At 48.0% G+C, this 12,424-nt stretch overlaps 1 protein-coding gene across 2 annotated transcripts in view; it reads right to left on the minus strand.

The window, feature by feature from the left end:
* The window catches only part of NECTIN4 (nectin cell adhesion molecule 4), an 88,742-nt gene that overhangs the window by 18,075 nt on the left and 58,243 nt on the right, over positions 1-12,424 (minus strand). For both annotated transcript variants that reach the window (XM_079956826.1, XM_079956827.1), the window contains 3 exons: positions 3,378-3,731; positions 1,521-1,811; positions 418-538 (listed from right to left, as the gene is read on the minus strand). In XM_079956826.1, coding sequence (XP_079812952.1) covers positions 418-538; positions 1,521-1,811; positions 3,378-3,731 — 766 coding nt within the window. The remainder of the gene's footprint in view (positions 1-417; positions 539-1,520; positions 1,812-3,377; positions 3,732-12,424) is intronic.

A 12,424-nucleotide genomic window follows, 5' to 3' on the forward strand; every position in this document is an offset into this window, starting at 1 on the left:
ACCTCCCTATCTTACCCTCGGAGTTCTCTTTGGGCCATGCCCCTCTTTCCAGTTTACACTTGCTCAGGGTTCCTGCTCTATGCTCTCTCGAGTGCTTTTGCTGGAATGTATGCTCAAGATGTGAAAAATGCCTTTTGCTTAGGCGTGTGTAGGAATGCCTTACTTTTCTAAGGCTGGAATGTAGCCTACTGTGAAAAGGTAAAAGTCATAGCCATTAATCCGCCTGCTTTTGCCTCTGGCCACACCCACTACCTACCTATAGTCACCCCCACTGGCCACACCCACCCTTGGCCTCTGGTCACACCTACTTTCCTGCCTCTGGCAACTGCCCCATGCTGAATAAAGAAACAAAACTCCAGGCCTCTTCCCTGTTTAGAAAGAGGGAGCCATCTCTTGCACCACAGAAAAGCGACTGACCGTGTCCAGTTGTAAGTTGGAGGCGGGTTCCCATCTCCGAGGCACTTCAGGAATGCCCCTTCCTTTCCTGCGACCCAATCTTCCCCCTCTTCGTGGCCCAGGACTGAGGCATCCGACAGATCTGCATGGAGGCAATGTGAAGAGAGGTCAAAGTGGCAGAGAGGAGAGAGCAGCTCATGCCCCCTGCACTGTGCATTTTAAAGCAGAATCTCACCACTTTAAACTGCCACGGCTTCCCCCAGAGGATCCTGGAAAGTGTGGCTTATTCAGGGTGCCAAGAGTTCTCAGCAGAGCTCCCCTCAAGGAGGTGCATGCTCAAAGGTGTCAAAGACATCCCACGTGTGTGTGCGGAAGTTGGAATTACTCCCAAATAAAGATGCTAAAGAATCAGTAAAATGATTCGACAAAATTCGCAAATTGCTGGATCGAATTCATGAATTGTGCCAAATCACTGTTTGGCCTTAGCTTTGGGCTGGATATCTTGGTTTGACAGTGGTGAGGCACGACAGGCCCAGGTCAAAAGGTGGCTCCTTTGGGCTTTCCTATCTGGCCCTCAGGCCAGATGTTCTCATGCCATGTCCACCTCCCTAGACCCCACCCCTGGCTGGGTTGCACAGCACCCTCCTTGGGTCCTTTTACTTGGTGGGAATGTGCCTTTCAACTGTGATCATGCCTCTTGCTTGCTCAGATGGGAGAATGGAGGGTGGGTGGGTGTGTGCGTACACACAGAGAAAACTGGCTTTCTATGTACAACAGGCCACACACCATACATTTAAATCACACCCACTGCACATAACCTCCCCCAAAGAACTCTGGGAACTGTAGTTTTCCACAGACTCTGGGGAAATATCGCTCAGTTGTAGAAACTACAGTTCCCCACAGCCGTTTGCTTTAAATGCGCCTTAAATGTACGGCCTAAACTTAAGAGCTAACCTTGTGGCTCTGGCTAGTTTTGCCTACGGCCACAACCGCCAGAAGCACATCGTCCTTGAAAGGTAGGTCCCTGAGGGGATGTGAGTGACCCTTGTGCCCAGAAAGTCCCCATACCACCCCTTCTGTGCGGCGATGGTTCGACCCACCCCAGAGGGCCGGCAGATACCCACATGCCACATTGAGGGTGTGCGTGATCCTCTTCTTGTGCTGCAGCCCCGGGTGGGAGACGATGCAGGTGAGGGCCTTGCCATGCATGCTCCGCCCGGGCACTACGTAGAACTCGCTGGTGACGGAGGCTGAGCGGGGGTGCGAGGACACGCGGCTGCTGTCCGTGCCGCGCACTTCCGTCTCCCAGGTCACCGTGGGCACGGGGTTCCCTTCCGCAGTGCAGGAGGCAGCCAGAGTCCGGCCCTGCCCTTCCTCCAGCGGGGGGCCAAGGTTCAAGGTGGGCAACGGGGGAACTGCAGCCAAAGGAAGAGGAAAATGCGGCTAAATATCTGGAAGAACTTTCCGAGGGCAAAGAGCAGTTAAGACAGTGGAATGGCTCCGAGACCAGAGAGAGGAAGATTGGAATAAGTTTAAGGAATATTTGAAAAAAGATGTTAATATTTAAATCTTAGAATAGCTTTGGAAGTAGATTTAGGCTGTAGGGTTAGAAGTAGAAGATAGTGTATTTTAAAATAGCATTATTTGCAAGTGAGAAAATGTGAAGATTTTTATGGTTAAAGTAAGTGTGATAAAAAAAATGGTTAGAAATTATATATGTAAACTGCTAAAGATGAGGTAAAATGAAAATCAGATAGGGGGGATTTGGGGAAGCCCACCTAACAATGTTTAGAAAAAATAAGGATAAGACAAGAATCTATTTGTATTGTTTGTTTTCCTGTTTGTGTTGTTTATTTGTGTTATAAAATGAATAAAAACTTTTTTTTTTTGGTGGTGGGGAGATAGTGGAATGGCCTCCCTGGGAGGGTGGAGGGCTCTCCTTTGCTGGAGGCCTCTTGCCAGTGATTCTTTAGTTGTGATTCCTGCAAAGCGGGGGAGTGTGTGTGTGTGGTGAATTGCACTAGATGACCCCTTGGGGATCCCTTCCAACTCTACGAATCTATGATTTTATGAAAAAAGACCCCCACAGTGGTTTAACAGCCATGGTGGTTAACAGATTTAGTGTGAACATTCCCAGAAACTCGGCAAAGGAACTGGTTCCCAACTGTCAGATTACACCAGGATGAAGTGTGTGCTGGTGTGTGTATGTGTGTGGTTGTGTACACTTTGAGTCTCAGACTTCAGGCTGCAAGCAGAGGTTGGGGTATATGAATACTTCTCCATGCAAAGACATACAGTGGAACCTCGGTTGTCAAACGTCATCCGTTCCGGAAGACCATTCGACTTACGAAACATTCAACAACCAAGGATCAAAGGGCTGCCAGTAAGTTCAATGGAGAAAAAAGGAAAAAAACTCCCCGGAAGCCGTTCGACTCCCGAAAAATGTTCAAAAACGGAAGCATTCACTTTTGGGTTGTTGGCATTCGGGTTCCGAATTGTTCGGTTTCCGAAGCATTTGACAACCGAGGTTCCACTGTATATGCATTTTGTGTCATTTCGCTTTTAATTTGTATCCCCCCTTTCTGCACTGCTATACCCAAGGCAGTTTGCTCGCTGGTAGAAAGCACAAAATATGCAACAAGGGTTGCACATCTCATAAACAACCCAATTCAAGGCAAATAAGTCACGATAAAAATATGACTTTAAAATAAGCAAATTCTATCAGATAAAATAATATCCAATAATCCAATATATGCATTTAAAAAAATAATAATCCCTGAAGATAAAAAACAACACTAGCATGTCAGGAAGATTAATTTAAGAGCATTTTCCCTGATATGCTAGCTTTGTATGTGCAGGGATTGGTTTTAACTGCACAGCATTCAGTTCTGCGGACCCTCACCTGAAGCCAGCCCAGACAGAGATCTACCACCCAAATCAGACCCAGGGCTCAGTTTGAGGGTTCATTAGGAGGTCCTTACCTAGGATCTTGAGGGTCAGGCTGGACTCAAAACTGCCCCCAGGGAAGGTAATGAGGTGGCACTCGTATGCCCCCTCGTCGGCCTGCACCGCATTCTTCAGCAGGATGGAGCCGTCTTCTAGGGATCCTTCGGACTGTCGCAGCACTCGCCCTGAATAGGGATCCTGCACGTAGGTCCCGTGTTGCCAGTTCAGCACCGCCAACTCCTGGGCTGTCCCGTCCTCCCGCCGCTTCATCCACGTGATCTGAACCACCCTCTCGCCCTCTGAGGCCTGGTAGGAACAGGGGAGGACCACATCTTTGCCAAGCACTGCAGTGATGCTGTTCTGGGATGCCAGGATTTTTGCCAGCACACCTGAGGAGACAGGGAAGGGTTAAGTGACAAGCTCATCTGTGTGTAGGTGGGATGGAAATAATAATAATAATAATAATAATAATAATAATAATAATAATAATTCCACTTTTTCACTGGACCGGGACTCAAGGCAGCTTATGCTAACAACAACAAACAACAACAACAATTTGTATACCGCCCTATACTCACAGGTATAGGAATAAAAAACAAAAAGCTAAACTCATATGAAACATAATCATTAGAAAAAATATTTACACCATAATAGAATTCAAACAATACCCAAAAAAAGTCTATTAAGGGCTCATCCTCACTTGAATCTGCTTGTCCCATTTTTTCTACGCACGATTCCGAGAGGTTTCCCACTTCCTCCAGGTAAACCAGCTGTTTACCACTGAATCCTAAGGAACGTCAGTCAGGTTCCCTGCAGATTGACACTTGTCCCAATTCAGCAATAAACAATGGGTCTTTCTCAGGGAAAGCGGAGAGGGCAAAAGAAAAACTGCTCAGACCAGTGCGTAGAAAGCACGGTGAAAACGGAATAAAATGTCAACCAAACAGAAGAGCCCTGAAATAGAGATGATAAAATCATCGCTAATCTGGGCAACGTCAGTGCTACCCAAGGTCCAAGAACTCCAGGACAATTCAGCAGAATGTTGAGCAAAACAGCAGCAGAGCGGAGAAAATCCTGGGCGTGATGCTGAAGCCTCAAAGTGTGCAGGCTTTAAAAGTACAGTGGTACCTTGGTTGTTGAATGGCTTCGCTCCCGAACAAATTGGTTCCCGAACGCCACAAACACAGATTGTTTTCTGGAAGCTGAATGTCCCACGTGGCTTCTGATTGAGTGCAGGAAGCTCCTGCAGCCAATCAGAAGCCGCATCTTGGTTTTCAAACGGTTTTGGGAGTCAAAACGGGCTCCCGGAACGGATTAAGTTCAACAACCAAGGTTAACCTCGGGTTAAGAACTTAATTCGTTCTGGAGGTCTGTTCTTAACCCAAAACTGTTCTTAACCTGAAGCACCACTTTAGCTAATGGGGCCTCCTGCTGCTGCTGTGCCGCCGGAGCCTGATTTCTGTTCTCATCCTGAAGCAAAGTTCTTAACCCAGGGTACTATTTCTGGGTTAGCGGGCTGTAACCTGAAGCGTCTGTAACCTGAAGTGTCTGTAACCTGAGGTACCACTGTATCTAGCCCTCACTCTCTCTTTTCCTCTCTCCCCAACTTGCCCGCTGCATCCTCTTAACAGCCATCCTGAAGAAGAGCTCTGGAGGACACAAAAGCTCGGCTTGCTTGTCACTTTGCATGAGGTTTTGGTTGTTGTTGTTGCTGCTGTTGCTGCTGTTGTTGCTGTTGTTGTTGCTGTTGTTGTTGTTGTTGTTGTTGTTGTTGTTGTTGTTGTTGTTACAGTGGTACCTTGGTTTACGAACTTAATCCGTTCCGGAAGTCCATTCTTAAACCAAAGGCGTGCTTTCCCATAGCAGTGGGGGAGTCAATTTACAAATGGAACACACTCAATCGGAAGCAAAACATGTTCTTATTCCAAGGCAAAGTTCACAAACCAAAACACTCGGGTTTGCAGCATTCTTAATCCAAGTTGTTCATAAACTAAGCTGTTCTTAAACCAAGGTACCACTGTATGATTATTTGCCTTTATATTCCACTTTTTTCTTTGTTGAGCTTACATGGTTCTCCCCCCACCCATGCTCAATCCCCACCACAACAATCCTGTGAGGTAGGTGAGAGCGAGAGGCAGGGACTGGCCCCTGAGGTCACCTCATGGCAGTCGGGTGAGGACGGTCCTTCAGTGTGGCTTGTGGGTGGGCTTACATTTATTTCTTTGCCATTAACTTATTTCTTTGTCGCTAACTGGTGACCTTTTAACATGGCATTTTAACAAAACACACAAAAAGCAGGAACCAGAAAGGACCCTCGCTGCATTTGAAGGAGACCTTGTGCATCTGGCTGCATTTTTATGGCATGTTAGAAAAAGGGCCTCTCTGCCCCCCACCCTCTCTCCACACACACCCCAGCTCCCACCCCACCTCAAGCCCTTCTGCCCCTGCAGCAGAGGTGTCCTCCTTGCCTGGCCTCCCGTGGATCCTTTCCAGAGCCGGAACCACCGGCTGCAGAAGGCTCCTCCTGCCTCCAGGGAAGCGGACAGGCCAGAGAGTCCAGGTAAACCTGCCTGCACAGATACCTGGGCTCTGCCACAGCTTGTGGGATCTCCTCCCTCCGCCTGCAAACTGCTGAGACTTCCCCAGGCAAGGAGGGGCAGTGCGTGCAGAGCTCCCTGTACAGGAAAAGGGATTCACCAGCTAGTGTAGATATATTTTTTTTTATTTTAGGGCCCCCTTGGTTTATTGTATTTTTAAACACAGCTTATAATTGCTGCATTTTTTAAAAAAAAATGCAGCTTATCATTGCTGTAAACTCTCTGATGTTACTTATTTATTGCATTTATATCCCACCTTTTCCCTCCAAGGAGCTCAAAGTGGTTCGCATGACTTTCCTCCCTATCTCATTTAATCTCTTCTACAACAACAACAACCCTGTAAGGTAGGTTAGGCTGAGAGGTAGTGACTGAGCTCAAGGTCACCCATGTCTCCTCAATGGCCTTTTAATTAAGTAATCAACATGGTGTACAGTGCAACCCTACACATGTTTACTCCAGGGAAAGTCTGACTGAGTGCTGGGGTTTACTTCCCAGAACGTGTGCACAGATCTGCACCCAGAAAGGCACTTTGCTGCCTATGTTTCCTCAGTAACCTTACAACAGCCCTGCAAAGTAGGGTACCATTATTACTGCTTCACTGCTGAAGCTGGGGGAAAGGAAGGTAGCAGTTTGCTGAAGTCCCCGTACCCCGCCAGTCACAAGCTTTTGCCCTGCTTTTCAGCCAAAACAGCTTTCAAATGTCAGTGGTAAGTCAGTTCCTGCCCTCAGGATTAAAGACACAACACAAAAGGAAAAGGGGCTGGAACAGAGGAGGAAAAAAACAATTTGTCTCAGGTACTATTTCTCTGTAACAGTTCTTGCAATGACCAGATGGAATGGAAATATTTCATGGAGAAGTAAAAAGGTGATGATCTTTTGGCAGAACCAGCGGCGTAGCGTGGGTTGTCAGCACCCGGGGCAAGGCAAGTAATTTGCGCCCCCTAACCCGGGGCAAGGCAAGTAATTTGCGCCCCTAACCCCTAACCTGCTGCCGCTGCCAGCTTCTTCTTGCTGCTGCCTGGGCTGGGGTATTTACGGTAAGGTGGCCACGGCGGCGGCGGCGGGTCCGTGTCAGGTGATCTGAGGCGAGTTGCCGCTGGCGCTGCCGCCCAAACGACGCCGTTTGCCCGGAGGAGGAGGAGGGCAGAGAGGCGAGGAAAATGCAACATGGCCCAGCAGCTGCAGCAGCGGCGGCGGCGGTGGGGCTGTGAGGAGGGGCTGTCTGGCGCGCCCTCCGCGGCCCTGACGCGCGGGGACCGCAGCGAGTGCTGAGAGCCGCTGCCTGCCGGACGCCTTCAGCCCGGACGCACGCACAGCTCGTCGGTTCCATGAGACATGGGGCTCTGCTACAGCCTGCGCCCAAGGCTCTTCGGCGACTCCGGAGGCGGCGAGCGCGCCCTCCCCCCAGATGTTGTGCCCGGTGCGGCCGGCCCCCCTGCACCCCCCACGCTACGCCACTGGGCAGAACGGCCAGAGAGCCCTACAGGCCTGTCCTTCTCCTGCTCTTATAGCCCGATAGAACGGCTGCTGTAGATTATACCTTCATTGGGGTCTCTCCCTCCACACCACTTTCTTCCGGAGGAAGGGTGGGAAGGTAGGATGGACAGTTAGTCTGGAACAACACGCCAGACATAAAGAGTGGGTTAAACTGTAAACTGCAGGGAGGCTAAAGCTGGAGGGTGGGCCTGGTAGCTTCTCACCCTGAGGAAAGTCTTGTCTCAGAGACCCTGAGGTGAGATCTGCACATGCCCCAGAATGTGGTGGGAATTAGGCTGTGTGAACTTCTGAGGTGATATAATGGATTACAGTACTTCAGATGCCAGGTGGAGGATTTCCCTTTGGGATGTCCCCTTGCATGAAAGAACTCCCTGCAAGGAGAAAACTAGCAGATCTAGAGCACAGGCTAAGGTGCTATTTTTCTAGAAACATTCAAACTGGCATTCCCTGACTGTGGCTTGAAACATCTCAGTCAGTTTCACTTCACCTCAGAATCCAACCCCCTCATTCTCCCACCTGCATAGAGCTTCAAAAGAAACCAGAACCCTGAAATGTCAAGTCAGGCCAGGGGGCATGGTGATCCTGGATCAAAATAAATCTTCCAAGTTTAGTCCCATCCTGTTCTGTTTCAAAGAGGAAACCGAGGCACAGGAGGAAGGACTTTGTGGCAAAAAGCTGGCCTTTCCTTTAAGATGGCGTGCACTGATGGGGTGCCCTCCAGATGTTTTGTACTACAACTCCCAAAAGCCCCCGCTAGCACTGGTTGGAGTTGATGGGAGCTGTAGTGCAAAACCTCTGCAGGGCACCACAGCTACCTGACACCTAAACATCCCCTTGCCCAGAGGAACCAGGCACAAGAAACCTGATATGTGTTTTTTAGGTGGTGTCAGTAAATGGTGTTTGCTTAGGACTCTGCGTTCAGTCAGCAAAGAAAACATAACCATGAAAGAGAAAAGCCTCTTTTGCCACACGGCTGCATCCGAGAGAGAGAGAACTCAGCTTCCTTCCTCATCCCTTCTCATGCCACCTGACTGAATCAGCCCTCTCACACCCAGGGAACGGGCGCCTGGCCAAAAGATACCTGGAAGGTAAACAGCAGCATGCAACACCATTTCAAAGGCGGCAGAGGCGGCAGGGATCTCAATGGTTAGGGCCGTCTGGAGGCGGGGAACCCAATTCCATCGTGCTTGTGCTTTTGCCAAAGCTGACTCAGGAGACAGAGCCTTGGCTCAGCTCGCAGAACTGTTTTGACAAGGAACCGGGGATGAATGCTTCTGCTGAGTCAGGCCAAGGGTCCAGATAACTGGTGTGGTGTAGTGCTTAAAGCACTCAATTGAGGCTTGGGGGACACCAGGGTTCAGAGACCAGAGAAGAATAAGCTAGAGTCTTTCTCTATGACATAATCGTTTTCAATGGCATAATGGTTTTCAATGAGCAGAGGGGTTCAAGTGGCACAGGCAAGAGACATGGGCTCACCAACTCTGTGGCGGCCTTAGAACAGGAACCCAGGTGCTCTGTTTTGTTCTTGAACCACCAACTTTCTGGTTAACAGCCAGATGCACTGACCCATTGTGCCACAGGGGGGAAGCAGTTCTTTGGGACACAAACCGTTTTGTTGTCATACAATACTGTAATTATATCATCTTAAAGCAACCTTTACTAGCCTGCTGCCCTCCAGATATTTTGGACTACAGAAATAATAACAATTGTTTCATTCTTCATCTCATAATACAAGTGTATGGTTTTACAGCCAGCATTCTTTCCCAGTAAGCTCTAAATGCAGAATCCTTTATTCTACCCTGCCTAAATTCAGTGCCCCAATCACACAGGTGGAGTATGACATATATTCCAGGGGCTTGGAATAATCACTAGCACATCAAAAGGTAGCACTCAATATTGTTGTCTGTCGAATTGAGGGGGGGCTGGGGGGGCCTTTTTCATAAATCAAGGAACTTTTCAATTATTCCACAAAGTGTGTGTGACAACTTTGGCTGATGAGTTTTTTTAAATTCCCAAACAGATACTTTTCTGGCACCCTGCTATAGAGTTGCTAGATTTCCAGGACTGATCTGTAGTCTCCAAGTTTGCTTGGTTCCCTCCTGGTGGCAAGTGGAGGGCTTGAATCTCCAGGTGGGCAAGAGTACCTTAAAAAAAATTGTTAGGACAACTATGTGTGCAGCTTGCAAGCTTCAGTCTGGCAGGAGCCAGCTGCAAATTATGGCATAGTCTGCCCTCCTCTGCACACTCCTCCCCTCTCCCAATTAACTTCCGTCTCCAGGGCCCAGTGGTGGGAGGTAGCACAGAGGAAGAATCACCAGGGGCCAACTCTGTGACATCACCAGAGACAGCACGCAGGTCTCAAGTTTGAACTCTCAAATCTCAGGGTCTGGGATGCTCCTGCCCTGGCAACCTTACTCAGAAATGGCTTATTTCCACTTTTTCATCACATACCTGTAATGAGTGAATTAGGGATCTTAAACCTTGTTGGCACTTGTGTGTACAAAACCAGGCACTGTAGTTACTTCAGATCAGCCTTCACCAAATGTGAGGCCCTACAGATGTTCTGAACCACAATTCCATCAGCCATAGCCTGCACAGCTGGAATAGAATTCCAAAGCAACTGGAGGGCCTCAGGTTGGCGAAGCCTCCTTAGGATGAATTAACGCGGCGTACGAGGATATAGTCAGGTACATTGGATGTTGTAACGAACAAACATTTCTGAAGAAGCCAGTCATGCTCTTGTTTGACTTACACATTTAGAATGAGGAAGAAAATGCGACATCCTCACTGTTTGAGTCCTAACATGTTGGTACATCAGATAAAGACGTGAGTACCTGTCCGGTGAGTAAGTGACCTTCCTTCGCTGGACCAGGAGGGTGTGAGCTGTGTCCTGCATGCGCCACACTGCTTGGCCAAGGGAGATTTGCTGATGTCATGCCATAACACACATCCCAAAGTCTCATCATAACGTCAGCTTGACTAAGACTGACATAGTCAGCGGCCCAGGGTCAACATCTCGACCAAACCCAAACCCTAACCATGGAGTGGTTCAGCGCAGAAAATACTGAGGAGTCAAATGGCTCCCTAACAGAGTTAGTCAACAGTAAATGGATCTTGGAAGCAGCGTAGGAATGTTGAATAAAATCACAGGTACATAGAGTTGGAAGGTACACCAAGAGTCATTTAGTCCAACCCCCTGCAGTGTAGGAATCACAGCTAGAGATGACAGATGATCATCCAACCTCTGCTTTAAAAACTCCAGTGAGGGAGTCTGTTCCACTGCCAGACAGCTCTTAGCATCAGAAAATTATTCCTAACGTTTCATTGGAATCTCCTTTCTTATCATTTGAATCTATTGCTCAGCACCTCCCCTGCGGTGCAGCAGAAAACAAGCTTGCTCCATCTTCCATGTGACAACCCTTTAGATATTTGAAGATGGCTATCATATCACCTCCCAGTCTTCTCTTCTCCAGGCTAAACATACCCAGCTCCCTTAACCATTCCTTATAAGGCTTGGTTTCCAGACCTTTTATCATCCTGGTTGTCCTCCTCTGCACACATTCAAGCTTGCAAATATCCTTCTTAAACTGTGGTGGACACAAGACTCCGTGGGAGCTGACCAAGGCAGAACAGAATGCAACTATGACTTCCTTTGATTTGTATACTTCTGCTTATGTAGCCGCACTTGGGAAGGTTCCCACGTCAGGCCACTGGTTCAAGAGTCATCAGCATGGTGCCCTCCAGATGTTCTGGACAACTGCCATAATCCATGATGGCTGGGCATGCTAGCTGGGGCTTATGGGAATTGTAGTACACAACATCTGGAGGGCACCATGTTGGCTACCCGTGACCTAGACCACAATTTTATCTTCAGACTGGCAGAAGCCCTGCAAGGTGTCTCATTTGGGCCCCAGAAGAGCAGTGATGGAGAAGAAGCTATTTTTGAAGAGCAAAAAAATTACACCAGAAATGGTCGGATCCAGACTGAGACTTGGGAAGTCAGTATTCCTCAAACATTTGATTAGGAATTAGAGGAATTATGTTAAGTCCACAATGGAACCAAATCATTTTCAGTCATTTTACATTTGACAACAATGGGTACACTGTACAGTATATATATCACCAGTGTATAACGTTGAGTACATTTCCCCAAATTCTTACTGAAACTTATTTAACAGGGGCTTTTACCCAATGACCTTTGATAATTATAATTAATACCAAAGTGGTTCTTGGTTCCATGTGCCTGGAAAAAAGGTAGCTGAATGGTTAGAAGTCATGAGAAGAAGATGGAAGCATCCTCAGGTGTACAAATGACACACCCATCAGTGCTAGTAATTGGTGACTATGCTGAACAGGATATGATGTCTCAAGACAAGGCCCACGTCTTCTCCTGCACAAAAGGCAACACTGTTGTGCAATGTCAGAGCACATAGCTATACTGTTCCTCACCATTGTACAGAGGAGGAACATTTAAATTACATATTTGCCAGCATAACCAGGAAGGCCAACATACAAAGCACTAGAAGCCAGACTACTGAATGGAAAAGGTTAGGGGGTAGACCCCAAATCAGGGGTAGTCAACCTTTTTATATCTACCGCTCACTAATGCATCTTTCTTGATGGTAAAATTTCCTTACCGCCCACCAGTGCTCGATGGAAGCAGGATTCAGCTTGTGCCGCAGAATGCCCTACTGCCCACCTAGAATCCTGAAACGCCCACTAGTGGGTGCTAGGGACCAGGTTGACAACCCCTGCCCCAAATGCATCTACTATATTTTTCTGTGCATAAGACTAGGTCCCCCCCCCTCTAAAAAATAATGTCAAAAATAAGGGGGTGTCTTATACACGGATACATCTTCCCCCATTTTCTTAAATCTGTGTCCCCCAAAATAGGGGGTGTCTTATACATGGGGGCGTCTTACAGACGGAAAAATACAGTATTTGTAACCTGTATAGAGCCCCTGCTCCCTTTGGCTATTTTTTCAGGG

The sequence above is a fragment of the Podarcis cretensis genome (genome assembly GCF_951804945.1).
Source record: "Podarcis cretensis genome assembly, chromosome: 16".
In the NCBI taxonomy this organism is placed as follows: Eukaryota; Metazoa; Chordata; class Lepidosauria; order Squamata; family Lacertidae; genus Podarcis; species Podarcis cretensis.